The sequence below is a fragment of the Coturnix japonica genome, chromosome 8 (assembly GCF_001577835.2).
Source record: "Coturnix japonica isolate 7356 chromosome 8, Coturnix japonica 2.1, whole genome shotgun sequence".
NCBI classification, from domain to species: Eukaryota; Metazoa; Chordata; class Aves; order Galliformes; family Phasianidae; genus Coturnix; species Coturnix japonica.
Genome location: NC_029523.1, coordinates 18,113,661 through 18,132,790, shown reverse-complemented (window position 1 = coordinate 18,132,790; position 19,130 = coordinate 18,113,661). Strand labels below are relative to the sequence as shown.

Here is a 19,130-nt window from a genome sequence, read left to right as displayed (position 1 = left end):
CCAGCAGGTGCTCCATCACTGTTTCAGGTTGTAACTTAGCATTTCCACTGCAGAGGGGTATTGCACTTTTAAGCTGGTTGATGAATACAAGGTTCACAACTCTGGTCCTGTCCTCTGATCCTCCTGGTGGTCCTCAGCCTGTGTGTGCCTTCTGCCATGCCCATCTGTATTAGCTGCTTGTTTTACAGCTGGGCTGGGCTCTTATGGTCCAGCACAGGAGCGTTTTGCTGAAGTAAGATACTGCATAATATTAACATGCAGTGTGTTGGGAAGGGGCACGCTGCTTGTGCCTGTGGGGCCAGGGTATGGTCTTGCCTATAAAGAGGCTACCTAGAAGTGGGAGCAAGGCCACAGGCAGTCCAGAGTTGGCCGTGTCCCTTTAACTATGAGGTAATGGACTCCCCCATGCTCGGGCTGAGTTCTCCTCCTGCATTTGCGGCAACGGTAATGATTGTCAAGGTAGAGCTAATGAGACGTGCACATCTTGAAAGGATCTTGGCTTCTGAAACAAAACTAAAAAAAAAAAAAAAATGAAAGGAAAAGAGTGGGGGAAGGAGGGAAAGTCCAACTGCACTGCATCAGCCACACAGAGGGCTGCTTGTCTTGCACAGCCTTGGGAATGGAGGAGGTGGAAAGTGGGGTAGGAGAAAGGTGTGCATGGAAAAGGGAATATGAAGAGCTATAATTCCTCCCCATCCCATCCTGCAGTGGGAAGGGGGTGGTGGTTGGGGAGGTCGGGCAGGATCAGGCCCTTCAATAAGGGCCAGTGGGAAGCCAGGGGTATTGCATGTCTCACAGTGTGACAGCCAGCACTTCATCCCCTCCCACTCTCAGTATTTCAGCTTCACAGGTTGAATTGGTTCAGAGCAGCCCAACTCAATGAGGAGAGAAAAGATCAGTCAAATATTTCTTAAATCCCGTCTTTAAGAGCTAAGTGCTTGGCTGGAAATTTAAGGCGGGTAATGAGGCTCTCTTCAGATCAGCTTGTGATGTGTGGAAACTCCAAGATTGACCGGGCTGCAACTGGAAGGGAGCTGCAGCACAGTGGTGATGGAGTGGCACGGGATCCCCATGCCCAGTGCTCTGCCCATGGTCATGCCATGCCATGACAGCATCTCCCTCACCATCCTGCTCTGCTCTGCTCCTCTCCCAGGCAAGAGCTGGGACCCTCCGAGCTTCCCTCTTTGTATCCAGGTTTTTAGGCCTTCTGTTGTTAATTATTGAGATGTAATAATGTGATTAGTGCACTATTAAAAAAATCGCTGATATGATTACCATGGATTTAATATCACATGATATATCATTACATTGTTACATGGTGACAGATGTAATTGAAATACACTTATTGGAGCCTGGGGTCGTGTTTCATTCAATCGCAGGAGCACCTCCAGGGGGGCAGAACAGAAATGCCTTAAAAAAAAAACATCAGGAGAGGAAATTGTAATGAAAACAAAGAAACTTGCAGCCTGCTCAGATGTGAGGCAACTTCTGCTTTGGCTTTTTCTCCATGGGAATTTAGAAGGGGTCAGGTTAGGAGCATGGTGATGGAGCAGCTGGAGAAGATAGGTCAGCCAAGTTGGAAGGGGACAGGGAGGAGGACTTGTGGCAGGAACCTGCACACAGATGATGGTAGCCATGGTGCTGGGGGAGGGCGTTTTCTGATGTCACAGAGAACAGCAGGTATCTGTCAGTGCTGTGTTGCCCTTGGCAGGAGCTGCAGTGGGCTCTGTGTTACAGGGATGACCTTTTGGCTGAGGCATGGTGTGGGCTGCTGCAGCATCCTAGCAAGGAAAGCACCAGGAGCCAACACTGTGCCATGCTGCTGGTCCTGGAGCTTCTCACCCTGGAGGTGAGCAGGAACTGAAGTCCCCTTCCCCTGTAATGGGCTCTACTGATGGGATGTTACCTCCAAAGAGCCAAGCTCCAGAGGCTTGGCTTGTGCCTGACCCTGAAATGGTGTACCCTGCAAAATGAGGTGCAAGTTACAAGGTGCTGTACTTATCCTCACCCTCATCCAAAACAAAAGAGGAAGAATGTGTGGGTGAGGTGCGGGTGAATTTTCCAACTGAGAAGGAAATGGCAGCATGGAGACATCTGGATGTTTGCATAATGGTGTGCAGGCAGCTGGCTTCATGCATTTGGCACTGCATTGCGCCTTGCATCTGTCCCGAGAGCTGGGTTACAAACCCTGTTGATGCTTCAGGGGCACTCCTGCTTCAGATAGGATTCCAGTTCTGTGCCACTGGAAATGGTCTGTGTTCCTATTGTGAGCCCTTGCTTTGCCAGGAGCTGTGGAAACTCATTTCCAGCTGGTGTGGGTGTGCTGTGGCTGGGAAGGTTCTGGCAAGCATCTTTCTTTCGAGGTTAAAAACATCATTTCAGTCTGACCTCTGAGTTTCGGAGCTTTTGTTGGTTTTCTCCACCCCCAGATGGTTTTTGTGTGTGATTTTAAAATAGCCTTCTTCTCTTGGTTGCAGCTAGCTGATGCGTCCGCTTCTCATTCGAGGATTGTTGTGTTTTATTAATGCTGTTATTATTCCATTACTGTCATTGTGCTCTTTTATAGCAAATAGCTTAATTTAGTTGAGATACACAGATGCTGAGAGTTTAAGTGAAATCTTCGTCACTTGGTATGCTGGGTACTGATATTCCCTAAGCACTTTGATATAAACCTCTCACTTAAAAACAAATCAGCTGCCAGGGGCGTGCTGGGTGGCAGGGATCTGGGAGGAGGGGTGGGTGAGTGCCTGTTTATCCCATGCAGAGAACCCTGGCCATAGGAGTTGGATTCTGTGATCCTTATGGGTATATTCTGGTTCTGTGGTTCTGTTCTCAGGAACAAGTGGAGTGTTTCACCACCAAGGTGGGTCGTGTTGGGGCTCATGTCCCTACATATGTGGCAGCACGGAGGAAATGACACCAGCAGCATTGCTGTTTGGGGGGACGAGGGTGCAGAACGTGCTGCACTGCCTGTGACTGAAGCTACACGGCTGCTGAGAGAGGAGAGGGGCTGAGGGCCAGCACTGGTGCCCAGATGAACAAAGGGACAAGTGACTTGGGTGCTTAAGCCACTCTGGAGGTGCAATCCAGGCTCTTGAGTAGCTCAGGTATTATTGAGATTTTACCTCTTAGTGCTGACAGATGTTGATCTGAAATGGATGATTCTTTCTTGCTGCCTCTGGGCGTTCATTAGTGGTAGTGATAACTGTTCCAAATTGCCTCCCATACCTTAAAAATTAAGGAGGAAAAGCCAAAGCCCCATTACAGTCCTCTTATTTGTGCTCTTAACTCTTACTGCCTTGGCAAAACAGAATGATGTGGGTGCAGGGAATGAATACGAGCAGGGGAAAACTAGAAAGGAGCAAAGTAAAATGGAGCAAATGAGCGCCCCAGAGGTTGAGGTGGTTCTGAGGTGTCCTTGTCACCTGGCCGTGGCCAGGAGGATGCTGTGTGCCTGCAGAGTGGGGCAGCTCCAGTTCTGGAGGTGCTCCCCCCTCTCAGGCTCCTCAATGGCAGGGATTTGGCTCACCATCTGGGTTGGGTGAGGCAGCTGGTTCCCTGTGGAGTGGGGCCAGATCCCCTGCTCACCCCTGCTGCTGGTCCCCAGTGTGCACTCATAATAGCTTTGGCTCCATGGGAAGTTGTCAGGATCATTTTATCTCCCTGCTTTGAGGCAGCTTTGTGGCTTTATCTGGCTTTCGAGACGACCGGGAGAGCTAACAACATGCAGAGAGCATCCTCTGCGGAGGGGACCTGGAGCCCGGTTTTGCTAGAGGTCTGCTTTACCACTTATGAGAAACGAGTTAACCTCCCTTTGATCTCAGTTCACGGCTAACCCTTTAACAAAGTCCTGGATGTGCGAGGAAATCAATACTCAAGGCATTGAATTTAACACCAGCCATCAACTCAAGCGTAACACACACACTGGCTGGCTGCGATTACAAGCAGCGGGCTGGTTTGGAGCTCGTTTGCCAGCTCTCTGGGGTGCACAGGGCAGGCGGGTGTGCTCGCGTGGCTTGCTGGCACTCGGGAGGGGTGAGAGAGACCTGGCCGTGCCCCATCCTCGCATCCCCTCTGCCTCCTGCACCCCTTGTCCTGAAAACAAAGATATTGCAAGTTAAAATTGGAACAGTAAAATCGTCTCCGTTTGCTGTTCTGTCGAAAGCAGGGAGCTTCAGTTCTGCCTCCCACACTGCGGGGCCCACGCACTGCCTGCCTGCCTGCTGCTTGCACCCACCAGCGCTCTTAGAGCCACCTCTGCTTTCACCTCCCCAGCTGTAACCCTGACCTGAGTCAACAGACATGGAAAGAGCTGCTGTGCAGATGATCCAGGGTGAGTTCTGCCTTTGATCAGACAGGTATCGTCCCCAGGCAGTGCCTTGTTAACTCATCTCAGTGCTCCCTCCCCACTGCCAGGAGGCCTCCTGCGTGGGCAAGGGATGTGGCCACTGCCCTCCTAATCTTTACTGATCTTTTCCATGGTGCCTTTTGCCTTGTATTCTCCCCTTTTTCTCTTCCTGTTCTACCTCTGTCTCCTCTGAGTGGCTTCACGAGTGCTGAGAAACTTCATTCAGTTCTTGCAGCTCATAGGGTCCCATAGCTCTGTTGAGTTGATTCTTGGCCAAATCATACAATCATTTGAGTTGGAAGGGACCCACAAGAGCCATCTAGTCCAACTCCAATGAACAGGGACACCTACAGCTCCATCAGGTGCTCAGCCTGACCTTCGGTGTCTCCAAGGACGTGGCACCTTCCGCCACCCTGGGCAGCCTGAGCCAGTGCCTCACCACCAGTCTTACTGTATAAAGCCTGTTCCTTATATCTAATCCAATTTTCCCCTCTTTTAGTTTAAAGTCACTTCAAATGTGAATGTTGCTTTCTGCTTCTGCAAGTCTGCTGTCTGAGAAGAGGAGGTAAAGGGCTGTAGGGCACAGGTTTCCATGCCCCTCTGGTGAGAAGGACCTGCAGGATCAATCTCCTACTTCTTTCCCATCTAACAGGGCCTGAGTTGCAAGAACAGAATGTCTTTGTCCCTACTTTTCCTAGGGCCTTCACAGTGCCATATGGGATGGGGTATTGGGCAGCCTGATCAGGTGAGTCACAGCCAGCCCCTGGCAGCGAGTTTGGAACTGGATGGACATTAAGGTCCCTTGCAACCCACATCATTCTGTGATTGTATGATTTCTGGCATGTTTGTGCCCAGTAGCATGACCATCAATGGATACGGCCCTTTGAAAACACCCAGAGCACTTGTGTGCATGTCTGCTGTGAACAAATGGCTTTGTTTTGCACTGGGAAAGCTGGAGTCAAAATGTCACATCAGTGCTCGCGCCAGAATAGATTGCTCCTTGCAGAGGGCAGCCTTTCTGTCGCTGGGTTTTGCTTTGAGGTTCCCAAGCAGAACCATTCCCGCACAGTGAAATGTTACAATATTTTGGCTTTTCCATCCTGATTTAGGATGAAGGGAAATGTCAGAGCATTAGTTTTGGTCCCCAGGCCGAGTCCCAGCGCCGTGCTCTGCCTGCTCCCAGCACATTTGATCCGGGCTGGCTCCCTCCAGGTGTGTGGAAATGAGCTGCAGCCTCATGATTCTGCAAAAGCTTCTCGGAGGAGATGGCAGAAGGGTCAGAGCGCCTCAGGAAATCTCCCTCAGGCGATGTGCCGTCACATCTCACAGCAGACAGACAGCATAACCTTCAGGGCATGGTAAGGGCCAGTGTTTTCAACTCGGAGCTGGAGAACTCGTTTCTCTGACGCACCATTCCTGCATCCACCTGAAACACTTCTGTTGTAACCTGTTACAGCCTTAGTTGGAACAGAAAACAGCTGGGGAGCCAGTCCACATTTATCTGACACAGCCATGGGCAGCTGTAGGGGTGTGTATGGGGCACAGCTGGCTCTGCAAACTGGAGCCTCCAAAGGCAGCACTGTGCCACCATGGGAGCAGCGCAGGGAGAGTGCTGGGTGTCCCCCCCCCCTTCCCTCCCAGCAGTACATAATGGCACTTTTTATTTAGCTATTATTTCCCAGTGGCAGATATCTCCTCGGCTGTCTGTTTAACTATCTTTATCTCACCCTCCTTCTCTGTTTGATGTAGTTATAGATAAACAGATAGCTACCTTAGTAAATAACATGTTTTTAAGAGACCGGCGGTATGGTTAACATAGTGCGGCAGCTGTTGATTTGTCTTTCACTGTTTGTTGTTGTTGCTTTCTTTTTTTTTCTTAAGGAAATGCTTTAAATAAGGGATACTTCATCTATTAAAAAAAAATACACTTGTAGCAGCTGCTAAGCCCATCCATAAGCCTGCTTTACGTTGTATTTGTGATGGGACTGACAGTGCATGGAGGAGCCTGATTATACACAATTCCATTTTAGCAAGCCCTGCGATGTAATTTCACAGGGCGATCAGTGTTTGAATGTAATAGCAGCCTCTGCTAAGGTGTCAGAATATTAAAGGCGCTAATGGAAAAGCTCCCTGGTACACAAGGGGGACAGCATTACAGGAGACGTCGCAGATGGCTGGGCACTAAACTAATGGGGCAGGATCCAAGAAGGGGAAAAAAAAGCCTTGAGAAGGGAGAGCTCACGGGAGCACGGGCACCTGCTTCCCTCTCACACGGAAATTAAACAGCGAGCGAGGGGGAGACGAGCGTGCGTGTGTGTAAAAATAGAAATCAAGGGGGAAAAAATCCCCCTTCAAAAGGGCTTGGGTGTTTTGACAGTGAACCTGGAGCTGGCTCTGCTTTGGCAAGGTGTGGGGTTCAGTCATGGGGCTGTGTGCTTAGAGGCTGAGGGAGGAGGAGGAGGAGGTGGTGAGCAGTGGCCTCATGCAACACAGCCAAACAGCAGGTCTTTCTTGGCTTGTGATCTGTGAAATCCATGGGGGGAGATGTATGTGCTGAGTGCCCCACTCATCTCTGTGCTCACACCTGCAGCGGCTGACGGTCTGATTTCAGGTTAGTGCCAGCCTGTGCCTGTATCCCTGCCCCACTGCACGCTTCCTCCCTGCCTCGGCTCCCATTTTCCCCAGGAGCAGCCAAGGAGAATGTGACTGGTCCCTGCTCCGCCACCTGGAAGGGGATGTGGCTGTGGGTGAAGATGTTGCTGGGTTTGGCTTTGTGTCATATTCTTGACATAGCCCACCTCAGGGCGGCAGGGAAAGGCTCTGTGTCCCTCCTTCCAGTGCTGTTACTCCTCAGTTGTATGCACAGTCCCGTTTCCCAGCCCTGAAGTCACCCAGATCCATGGCTTTGTTTCTCTTGAACCCAAACCCAAAGCTCGGACCCAGGCCCCAGAGGCCTTGACCTTGCACGTCACCATCCACAGAGCACACAGCAGCCGAGAACATTTTATCCAGGATAATCCTCAGCCTGGGAGCAAGGCAGAGACTTGTTCAAACACATGGAAATGTGAAGCCTAAACTGCTTGGCACTTTGACACAGAGGAGCCAGGCTTGCAGGCATTGCACAAGGCACAGTGCCTGCTAGTCCTGCAGGGCTGCTGCTGTGGGTTGGGTCTGTCCTGAAGCTGGGTTAGAGTGGTGAATGTGCTTTTGCTGGGTTGTGGGCAAACAAGCTGCTCAGGGACACCTCTGGATGTCCCACGTGCCTCAGTTTCCCTTTGTGAAGCAGGAAAGCTTTACCTGGTTGTGCTGCAGAATGTTTGGGCAGGCAGCGTCTCACCCTGGGCAGTGTCAGAGCTCAGCTGCAGGTTCCCCAGGCTGTGTGTCCGTGCAGTGCTGCAACACCAGCAGGGTGTGTGTGCACCATGTGTGTGCGCTGCAGTGCTCTCATGGGCAGCAATCTGATGGCATGGGCTGCTTGCTCCAGCACAGAGAAAACACACAGGCTGCATCCTCCCATGGGCTGGGGTCTGCAGGAGGCAGTCCCCATCGATACAGGGTGCTGGCTGCTGGGGCTCACTGGTGAGTTCTGCAGCCCCTCTTGCTGCTGTATTGATGCAAATGCAACACAGAGCCCCGTAAGTCAGCCAGGCGCACGCAGAGAAAGGCAGGGATGGATGGAGTCGGTGTCAGGGCAGCAATTGCTTATCATGCCTTATCTGGGAATATGAAACTGTATTGCATGACATCCAGAGGCAGGCTGAATAGATATGCCAATTCATCTCGAGCCCGGGCTTTGACAAGCTAGACTGCCCTTGTTGAAAGGCATCAGTCAAACAAGAGCTGCTGGCTGCTTTTCCCTTTCTTATACTTTCCCTCGCTCTCGCGCTCCGTCTCCCTCTCTCGCCGCCTCCCCTCCCTCCTCCTTTTTTTCTAAGCTGTTTCCACACCAAATTGAAAAGCTTTGGAAATAATAATAATAAAAGCCCCCCAAACTAATACCGTTTTAAGTACCCCCCCCCCCCTCCCCAAATGGGATTGATAAAGAACCCCAGTGTATGAAGGCATGTTTAGATAACATTGAGAATATTATAGCTGGTGAGAGAAAGTAGGGGAAAAGCTTCCTGCCGCGTCTAAGCCGGGAAAGGCGACGGCACCCTGGCTAATACGAGTGTTTAATATTTGATGTGTTGGGATAAAGCAGGATCACCTTCGAATTGAATTGAGTGTCAGAATGAGAATCTATTACTGAAATTCTTGTGTGATTTGACAGCAAAGCAGACGATGTTATTCTTCACTAGTTACCGCAATCTTCTCTCCTACATCACTTAAATATTTTTTTCTTTGCTTGAGTAAACACACATTATCCTTTTTTTTCACCCCCCCCTTTCCTTTTTTTTTCTCTCCCTCTTTTATACTTTTTTCTTTTTAACATTTTTTTCCCCTTTAAATCAAACCTGCCTTTCGCGGGGCTGATGGAACAGATTGTTATTTCTTTATTTGTCCTATTAAATGGAATTCCTGATCGTTTAATCCCGCTTTTGTAAGTGATTTAAAAACACTTGAAAAGCTGTGAATGCAGCAGCCCTGCTGACTAAACTGCTTAACAGGGACACGTTGCACCTGGGCTGCTGCGGAGTGGGGGAAATTCCTGCCTGTCGGAGCCGGGCTGCAGGGGATGCTGTGCTGCAGAGCGCTGGAGGACCAGCTTGTCTCCTCACCCTCCTGCTCCTTACCTACTCCTGCATGGGTGTTCTCAGCCTGAACCAAGCCGTGTGGTTTGGCCCGGGTGCTATTTGTTTGCCTTTTCATTGTGCTGGTGAGTTTGCATGGCAAGGAATCCCAGCAAGATATTTCCTGTTCCCCTCTTTCCTGCTGCTTGCAAGCAGTAATATGGGATGGCCACGGACCCACTGCCCCAAAGGCACTCTCAGCCCCAAAGCCATAGATGACGGAGTGGCACCAAGGGTGCGTTAAACTCTGTTTCAAAGCCGGCTTAGCTACAGACTCAACCTCCTTTTTCCTTCCAACACACAAAGTAATATAAAACCCTGACACCTCATCATGGGAGCAGCAGAATGAGGAGGGTTCGAGGGAAATGCTTATGTTGGGCACACAGTTGACATGACAAGGGGAAGAAGATGCTTTTGCTGTCGCAGAGCCATTTTCTCTGTTGCAAGGATGTCAGGGGTCAGCCTCAATCCTCAGGCTGCTGGGGACTTCCCATCCCCATCCTTCAGTATTTCCTTAACCTGCTGAGCATCCTCACTCCTGGGAGGATCTTTCCAAAAGGAAATACTTTCTCCCCGCGTGGTGTGTATGAATATTAAAATAGCACCTCCCAGCTTTGCTTTCCCCCAACTTGAGTATCCTGCAGGTTATACAGGCTATGAGTGACCCAAGGACTTATTCCCCAGCCCAGTCCTTTTAACAGGACGTGGATTATCTGGTTGCATATGTGGAAATAGAGTCTGCTCCTAACGTCTGGCTGCTCTTAGCTCCCATTTATCACAGGAGGATGTGCTTACCTTTGGTTTGAGAACCCTGCACCAGGGAGCGACCCGGGGCGGTATTTGTGAACTGCTGCACATGCCTATGGGATTGTATAAGTAAATAAATATAATTAATAATCATCTGACTTCAGAGGAGCATAGGCCAGGGGGGAAATGCGGCCTCCACAGAATTACAAACAAAATGAGGAGAAAAAGGGAGAGAATGGAATGGAATGGAAATAACTGTGTTCAGGCTGCTTGGAAATGATTCTGCAAACGTCATATTGGAGTTTCGCTGCAGATCAGAGGGGCCGGGTTTGTATTTGAATGAGGGTTCTGACCCAAAATATTTTACGAGAGCTATTGGAAAAGGTACCCACGTTTTTTGTGCAGTTCAAATGGAAATGAGAGCAAAATGCTGCTGGGTGCTGCTCTCACCTCACAGGGCTCTGCCTGGTTTCTGCAGCGAGGGAAGGACAGATGGGTGCGATTTCCTGGCAAAAAGGGCAAAAAGCCACTGGTGCTGCCATCGGGACCTTGCGTCGGGTGCTTGCTTTAACAGTCAGAAGAAGAACTTTCCTGTTTAAAGATTAAACGTTGTCTTTAAATATTAAACAGCAAAGCTCTTCGTTCTTGATTGTGTGGCTGCTGCCGGCAGGCGGCTCAGAATTGCCAATTTTAATTAAAAAACTTTATTTTCAAATACAATCTAACACTGGCAGAGCTCCTCCCTGACCAGGCTGGCTGCACCTCCCTTGGCCCGGCTGCTTTCCTCCTGCCCACGAGGTGACAGCAGACACTGCACCGAGTGTGAGCGGCCTCAGCCGGACCGATCAATGCCCCTGGCACTTCCTTCCAAAACCCCAGGAAAAACAATTAAAACCCAATCGATCCTGCAGACAGCTTTGAATATGCATAAGTGCACACTTGACCTTCAGTGGTCAGGCCAACTTCCAGCCAGGCTGCTTAGCTAGTTTGCTCAGGTAGTGGCGGCTGTACCAAATGACCTTGATTAACAAAGCAAAAGTGCTATGCAAAAGAGGTGCTGATCTGGGAGATCCACGGCGTGGGCTCTTTGCCCTGTTCGCAGCAATGAACCCTGATTTTAAGCAGCAAAGAGGTGAGGAGGGTATGGGGTGATCCACCAATGGGTGTTAAGGCAGCCTTGCCCTGTGCATGGCTGAGGCTTTGCTGGGATGATGTTGGAGCATTCTCCTTGCCAGGAGCCTGATGCTCTGCATCCACCCGCTGCAGCCCAGGAGAGGGAGCCAGGAGCCCCAGGCAGAGCTGTTGTGTTCGGCACCCAGAGCCCAGAACTGGGTATGGGGCACAGCACCCCAGCCCACACACGGCCACCAGCGATCCCAGCAATGAAGTTATCAGAGCGCGTTTGTTGAACGTGTTGTGTACACACAAAGTGTAATTTCAGTGAATTATGCATAGACTTAATTAGGAGTTTTAATTGCTAATCATCTCCCAACAGGATTAGCAATGCTGTCTATTAATTATCCGTGGAGCCCTCTGTTTTGCTAAGGCAGGAGCAACAAGGCAGCGTAAACCATTACAGAGGCCGGCAGTGAATTCCCAACCCCAGAGCCATGGCTCCCATGGGGCAGCCATTCAGCAGGGAGCAGAGCGGGGGCACTGGGGGCAGCCCCAAAAGCAGGCTTCATTTGTGGAGCCCTGCTGCTCCTCCATGCAGTGACTGTATGCAGTGATGATCCCTGCTGTGGGAGGGAGATAGGTGCTGCGGGATTGACCTGATCTCATCTGGGGACAATGGCCCTCACGGCAGCAGAGATAGCACTGTGTGAGTGGTGCTAAGCCCACGCGCCGTTCTTAAGGCTCACAATGCAATTGTGAGCTTAATTCCTCAAGATGAAGGAGATAGGGGGCTGTCAGGCTGTAATTATGGGCGCGTGCATGGTGCGGGGCTGGCCTGATTCCCCACTGGCGTTGTCTAGAGGGGCTGTGATGCTCGGGCTCTGGATGCTGCTACAAGAAGCTGTGGGTCAGGAGCAGACCCTAGCTGGGTTACAGGCTCTATGGGACCCAGTGGAGCTTCTCCTGGAGGTAGAGAGCCCAAGGGCTGTACAAGTCCCAAAACACCCAAACATGGAGCCGGGGGCTGCCTCAGGATGCCCACGGTAACAGTCCTGTACAAGCCTCAGTATCAGGCCATGGGCATCTCTGGAGTGGGACAGGCCTGCAGCACCTCCTGGAAAGTTTCTTTAGGGGCAGTGTCTGGATCTGTGTTGAATACTGGGGACACAAACCCAAGTGTGCCATACAAAATGTATCTCATGTGCTCCATGCAGCCTCTGACCCTCTGCTTCTCTCTTGCAGGCGTACAGCTTTGCCATGGGGAGTTGGCCAAAGAATGGACTCTTAGACATGAACAAAGGACTGAACCTACAGCACATAGGGAGGCCTCACAGCGGGATAGGTGAGTGACCCGGTGCCGTGCTCTGCCCATCCCCATGGTCCCAAGAGCTGCTCAAACCCAGGTGCTGAAGGCCAGCCAAAGGGCTGTGTGGCCTCTGGCTGGCAGAAGGGAAGGAGATGCACTAGGTTGTGCGTGCAGCACAACTGGAGAGGGGGAATGCATCCTGGCACTTAGTCCTCCTGGGGTGTTGCTCCAGGTGTGCTGCAGCTGAGAGGGGATGCGTGCTGGGCTGGGAGCTCTCCCTGCTCTGAGGTGCTCTGGGGACTGTGGTTGTCTGTGGGGCAGGGGCAGTGCCAGGCTGTGGGACATGTGGGTGGCAGGGAACTGGCCCAGGTTCGCTGGGCTGTGCCTCAAAGGGCTGCATCACGCTCGCCTGCCTTGTGTCTGCCTTCCCTTTGCCTCCCAGCCTTTCATCCAGTGTGACATGAGAGCACTAAAGTTTGCAAGAAGGTAAGATTTACTTGGAAAAGTCACCTGCTACCTGGGCCTTGAGGAGGCTGTTTAATATTGTTTCAAGACTCTAACCATTAAACTCTCAAATCAATCCAAGTTAAGGAGATGAATTATTTAAAGCTCGCCAGCTTTTAATTAGCAAGCTCCTTTTGAACTATGGATCTGGTTGCATTATTGACGGAGGTAGCATTAAAATTTGCTTCCTTGCCTGGGAGCAGATTTGCCTTGCTGGTGCGCCATATTGGGGGGTGATGGGGAGTGAGCTGGGGCTGCAGGAGCTGTGTTCTGCCCTGCTTTGGAACCTGTCCTGGAGTCTGTCTGGGGGATGCAGGGTTGTTTTTTGCCTCATCTTTCCTTGTTTTATGTATGGCGGGAGCACTCTGTTGCTGTCATCTCCTACTCTGACAAAACATCCCCAGCTCTGGAGTATCATCTGTCTGTTGTTGATTCCTGCCTGTGTTTATCTCAGTGCTGTCTTGTTTAGGTGCGTCTCTGCCTGATTGAGTTGAAAGGTGCTGCTCATATCCCTCACCACTCCAGTCCTTTAGGAAGGCTTTGCTGCCTTGTCCTGGAGCAGGCACATGTCCTGCAGAATTTCCTGCCCTGGGCTGCTCCTCCCTTCCTGGCACAGCCAGGGGGAGGTTGGGGGGTAGAGTGCTGTCCTAGGTGGGGGTCAACACCTGCTCTCATGGTTGCTGGTGCACAGAAGTTTGCAAACCAAGGAGAGCTGAGAACTGAACAAAGACATGCATTATTTACCCTCTGGTTCCAATATGGGAACCTCAGGGCTGGATCCTATATGGGAGCCTCACCTTGTGCAGCTGCCACGCATGGGCAGGGGGCTCGTGGTGGAGCCTGGTGGAACTCCAGGGCTACATCCCATGAGGGATATATCTGGGGCTTCCCTGATGGCTGGAGGGAGCTCTGTGCAGTTCAGGGCAGCAGGTCCATGCAGTGGCAGTGGTACAGCCTTGTTCTCACACCGAGGTCTCTCTATCGAGTTGCAGAGACTGATATAAATCAGAATGATTAAAATCACAGGTTTTAATTGAGATTTAAATCAGCCAACAGGGCACCTGCTTTCAGTAATTGATTTTCCTCTATATTCACACTGTTTTTAACTGTTTCCCTAAGGAAAGGTCATGTTTTACTGACCAGCGCCTATCAGACCATGTTCAGCCCTCCCTGCCATTGCCCAGGGGTTATACCTGGTTATTCTTTCTTACATCTAATACGGTATATTTTCTACATCTATTTTAATCAATAATGTAATATAATAAGCCTTTACTCTTAGTTTTTAGATTATTACACGAGAGAAACGGTGCGTTACTGTTTGTTATTCAAGAAGTGAGGACTAAAGGATTGGTCCTGATTTCAGCTGTAATGTTCTTCTTTTTCTTCAAACCTCTGTTGTTTCTCGGCTCTGAGCGAGCCAGTGGTTGAACTGAAAATACACCCAGAAAAGGGAGAAGTTTCCAAACGTGCAGAAGAAGCCTCTGCTGTGAAAGTTGATTCCTCATTTGCCCGCTGTGCTTCCACCTGCGGTGGATTGGCTGTCTGCGAAGCATGCTGGAAGTTCAGAGTTCAGCCTGCGGATTCTTTCAGTTTCAGATCTCAGGACCCGTGGGCTCAGGATGGTGCCAACATGATCCTGGGGCCGCAGAGCTGTGCTGTGCTATGGGGCCGTGCATTGCCAGGGGAGCAGCCCCACAGCCTGGGGGTCAGCAGCCCCGCAGTGCACAACCCTGCAGGCACCCGCGCTTTCCCAAGCCCGACTTTCTCTTTTCATTTACTGATTGGAAATCTCGGAAGGTTAGGGCGTGATATTGTTCCTGATCCAGAGCATTAATTAGGCCTCGGATAGAAGAAGAGGAATTGCGTGTTTTTAACAGTGAGGTTAATGGGATGCTCGCAGAGTAGACAGTTTTAATGAGCTTCAACTCAACGTGCAGTGAGTTTACTCTTTGTGTTAAAAGGGTCACACTGCAGTAGTTTGATGTGGATTGTCTCCTGGCCCCCAGTGTCATAGGTGAGCATCTGTCAGAGTCCAGTCAGAGCGCATTTACTTAGTGACACGATTCTAATTAACTGCCGCTGGCTGCCAGCGCCCGCGGTGCCCCTGCCCTGCCCGCGTCCTGCTAAGTGCGGGGCGGGCACACGGATGGTGCCTGTAGCTGTCAGCACCCGCTCTCCCCCCGCAGCTTTATTTCAGCCTGCTTTCCTTTCCGCTTTTCCTTTCTTTCTTCTCAGGATGCTCCAAGTGCTTCTCTCTGGTGCATGAACCAAGGGGATGGGGACAGCGTTTTGTGATGCTCCCCTCTGCTTTTTGGCCACCTCTCACTCCGGTCTCATTCCCCGCTGGCTCTGGGAGCAGTGCAGGCAGATCCCATCCTTCAGCTCTCAGCAGAGGCAATGCAGAGCCCATCATCCTCATGCCAGGGGCGCTGGTGGCAAGAGCTGAGCATAGAGCTGGGAGCTGCCCCAGGGCCGCTGCCACGGACCGAACGGCGCTCCCTTTGCCAGGCAGCCGGAGGCAAAAGGGAAAAGACTCAGAGTTATATAATTAAAAGAGACTTAAGGAAAAGTAAACAGAAATGTCATCAAATGAGTGGTGTCATTCTGAATTAGCGCTGGTAAAGGTCAGGCAGCTCCAAACAGGTGCCGCGGTGAGGCACTGCACCCGGCCAGCAGAGCGTGCTGCAGGGAGCGCAGCGGGACGGGGATGGGGACTGTGGGGTCCCGTGTCCTTTGGGAGGGCCAGGGCTCCGTGCTGGCCGGTCATGGGCTGTCAGCGTCCAGTCAGAGCACATTAACGTGCTGACATGATTCTAATTAACTACCGTGAGAGGTGTCACAGCTGGAAAAGCAGTGAGCGGAGATGAGCTTTTAAAAAAAGAAAAAAGCAATGTGACAGTCCTCTTTTTTTTTTTATTATTTTTCCCCCCCTTTCTTTTTCTTTCGTTTTCTTTCCTTTTTTTTTTTTTTTATTTTATTATTTTTTTTTTACTCTTGTGTGCTCTCTCCCCTCCATGTGGGAGTGGATCTAAAGATAATTAGGATGTCTGGCTGCCTGGGAACCTGAGCCAGGGCTCTTTTGCTTTCAGTCATTTAAGTTTTTCGACATCTCTCTGAAGGGACTTGGTGGCGCAGTGGATTACTGTGCGCCAGAGTGACAGAACACTCTTCTAATCGTAAACCCTTTTTAGAAAAGATTCTGCTCTCCCTTTTTCCCCAGGAGCAGCGGGGGGTATGTTCTGATCACTGCAGCTCTGTTCCCATACACGCTACAATGGGAAACTCAAGGTCTTTCAGCTGTTTCCTGCAGTTAACAAAGGAAGCACAGAAGAAAGAAAGGAAGGATGATTGAGTGTTTGTGTTGACTGCAGTCACCCCTCCGTCCTACCCAGCCGAAAGTCGATGGCGCGTGGGGGCACAATGCGCTGCTGGCCCCGCTGTGCTGGGGATGTTGCTGGAGCTGGCCCGGCTTTCTGGTGGAGGTGAGATAGTTACAGGGCTGTGGCTGCTCGGGATGAGCCTTGATGCAGTGCCATGTGCTGTGATGCCATGCTCTGCAGTGCCATGCCATGTTGTCCCAGGCCAAACCATTGCTGGCATCATGGAAGCACAGGAGGGAGTGGTGAGGGTGTGTTTTTGGGATGCTCTGTGTTACAAAGCAGCCTGTTTCAACAGCAGGAGCTTGAAGACCTGAACTGACCTGCACTACAGAGAGCCCTGTGTGCTGGCTCGGACCCATCCCGCTGTTGGCTGTCTGTCTGTCCTGCAGAACATCCCTCTTGTAGGCATTTGTTCTCAAACAGGCGGCATTTGGTGCACCGTGCTGCAGCCTCATGCACTGCAAGACATGTGGTAGGTGAGAGGCCTGGGAAGAGCATTAACTTTCCAGAGAGCTTTTTCTGTTGAAAGTAGTGATGTAAAACACTGAGTGACATTTTGATTTCCCCTTGGATTCTTTGGTGCCTTAGTGTCTCTCTGCGACGTGTCCCAGACGAGGCTGAATAGTGGCTTGTCCTCTCTTACCTGTGAGAGGGGAAGAGTTTCCTGTTAATGAACATAAACATCTCAATTAATGGTAAGGAAATGTCTTTGAACTTCAAGGCACGTGTCCCCAACCCACTGTTGGGGACCAGGATGTACAGCCTGCCCTGGGACGGTCCTTACTTGGTGGCTCTCTCTGGTCTGCAGCATCCTCCTTGCTTCTGCTCCCACCTCTCCATCCCCTTGGGCTTCCAGGATGAGGGGTGACTCTGGAACACCTCCTGGTCCTGGGGGCAGTGAGCACAGCTCTGTGCCTATTCCTCCTGGCCCTAACGAGAGCCATCTCCAAGGTGCGGAGGGATGCCTGCAACCACCCACTTCTCCTAATGAGACATGGCTGCGAGGTGCAGAGGGAAGGGGTAGCAGCCAGCCGGAGAGCTGCACCGCAATTTAACAAGTTTCCATTCCCCTGAGTTCCCTGACAAGACCCCCTTCTAAGTCTGTACAGGAATTCATACGAATGGGATAATTAGGATGTTTCAAAGCTGCGACCCTCAGAGGAGTCCTTGGATTAATCTGTTTTTTCCCTTAACAGACATCTGTAACACGACATCTTTGTTTCTATCCTGTTCTGCCCCCTCCCTCCCCCCCTTTCCCCTTCTTTTTCCCCCTTGTCTGTCTCTGTATCTCCTGTCAAACCGTTGCAGACGTAAATGACAAAGAAATCAGAAAGAGAGATCAATGCAGTCCAAATTAGCACTCGGAGATAGACTGTGCTGGAGATGTCAGAGCCTGACCCCAGTTGATCTGCCAGCCTCTGCCGCTGATATTATGCAAATTGCATCCATCTGGCAGAGCCCAGGCAAGGACTAATGGGGCAGGGAGGGCTGCGGCCGGGCGCCTTCGGGAAGGGGAGAGCTGGGGGTCTGCGGGGAGGGGGGTCCGTGTTGGACGGGGGAGATAAGGTGGTGCCTGGGCTCCAAGTGAGCTCCTGGGCGGATTAACAACCAAACTCCTGATAAGAGATAACCAAACTTCATTTTGTTTTTGTATTCTATTCCTTATTGCTGCCCCCCTGCACGAGCAAGTACCAAAAAGAAGGGGAAAAAAGGAGAAGAAGGAAAGAAAAAAAGCCACCACAAGAGCTGGTTCTCGGTGCTCTTGTTTCCTGCACGTCATTACCACTGGTGGCAGTTTGAGGGGAGAGACAAAATCGGGGAAAGAAAGCTTAGGAAAAAAAAAGAAGACGGCTGCTTAAAAGACTGCTGTAATAGGAGCATGGATAATAGAAATCTGAAATTACGGTGATCGCCTTGTTAAGAAGTTTGAAAATACGGCCAGATTGTCTTTAATGAGAGAAATATGGCTGTTAGTTAGTGAAGGAGGAGGGAATGGACCTTGTTTCAAGATCTGTCGCTCGCCCATCAAAGCGGCGCTGGCTGTTTCATTTCAAAATCTTGTTCCTCTGCCTGATATTAAAAATAGTTGTTAAAGGCTTTGACTAGCGAGATGGTTCTCTTTGCCTTCCTGCTTCTCTCCACCTCCCCCAGAAGACTTCGCCAAGAGAGAACTTGTGCTCTGAAAAATGAGGAAGGAGAGAAAGAAAGAGGAAAGTTTCGTGCCTTCGGTGGGTGCATCACATCGCCACGGGGTTGGGCAGCCCCCAGGCAGCAGCCAAAGCCCCAAGCTGCCACTTCCCCCTCCCTGGAAGGGAGCTGGGCTGGGTGAGGAGGGCTCTGACAGCAGCCAGCCCTGGCAGCTGCCCCCGTGTCTTGTTAAGAGCTAACGGGTGCCTCTGTGCCGCGATGCTCTGACCCGTGACCATTCCTCGCTCCGGTGCTGACAGTCCCCTCTTTAAGGCAGCCCGGCGGCTCCTACATTATCCCCTGAAATCAAAGGATTGCATTAATTGCCTTAAGGATCGCTGCCCCGTGTCCTGAGTGGCCTCTTTAAGATAACGAACTTGGAGCGTGTTAATAGCTGGCATAACTCAGCGGGACTCAGGGATGAGGTGTGGATGGGGAGGATGCTGCGGGGTGGGGAGGACAGGCACTAGTCTATCTAAATCCAGCCTCAGCTGTGTTCTTAACCCTCCCTGCCTGCGTGCATCCTGCCTCATGGGAAGGATGTGCACCCACATCTCAGGGCAAAGGCAGAGCCCTTGATAAAAGGGGATAAAATCACAGTCACTGTTGTGGTGGGTGCTTAGGTCCACACTGCTGGCACCGAGCTGCCGTGTCCTGTGTTTCAGTGAGAGCAGGGCATGTGGGGCCCTTCAGGTCAGGCAGAACCATCTTGCATCATTCCCACATGGCTTTGAGTTGACCTTCAAGCATGGAAGAAACCATTGTGACTTGATGCAAAGCTCATCAGTGATGGATAGCACATGGCAGCCCTT

The 19,130-nt window shown here is 51.0% G+C and overlaps 1 protein-coding gene across 6 annotated transcripts in view; it reads left to right on the top strand.

Moving 5' to 3' along the window:
* The window catches only part of ERI3 (ERI1 exoribonuclease family member 3), a 94,074-nt gene that overhangs the window by 56,598 nt on the left and 18,346 nt on the right, over nucleotides 1–19,130 (top strand). For 2 of the 6 annotated variants that reach the window (XR_001556889.2, XM_015870228.2), the window contains exon 7: nucleotides 12,184–12,283. Coding sequence is in view for 5 of the 6 variants with exons in the window: in XM_015870228.2 (XP_015725714.1) it covers nucleotides 12,184–12,283 (100 nt within the window). In the remaining variant the exon portion in view is untranslated. Of the gene's footprint in view, nucleotides 1–12,183; nucleotides 12,284–14,986; nucleotides 15,403–15,971; nucleotides 16,010–19,130 lie in introns of those variants that run through there. The other 4 variants (XM_015870229.2, XM_032446428.1, XM_032446427.1 and 1 more) reach the window with 4 other exon arrangements.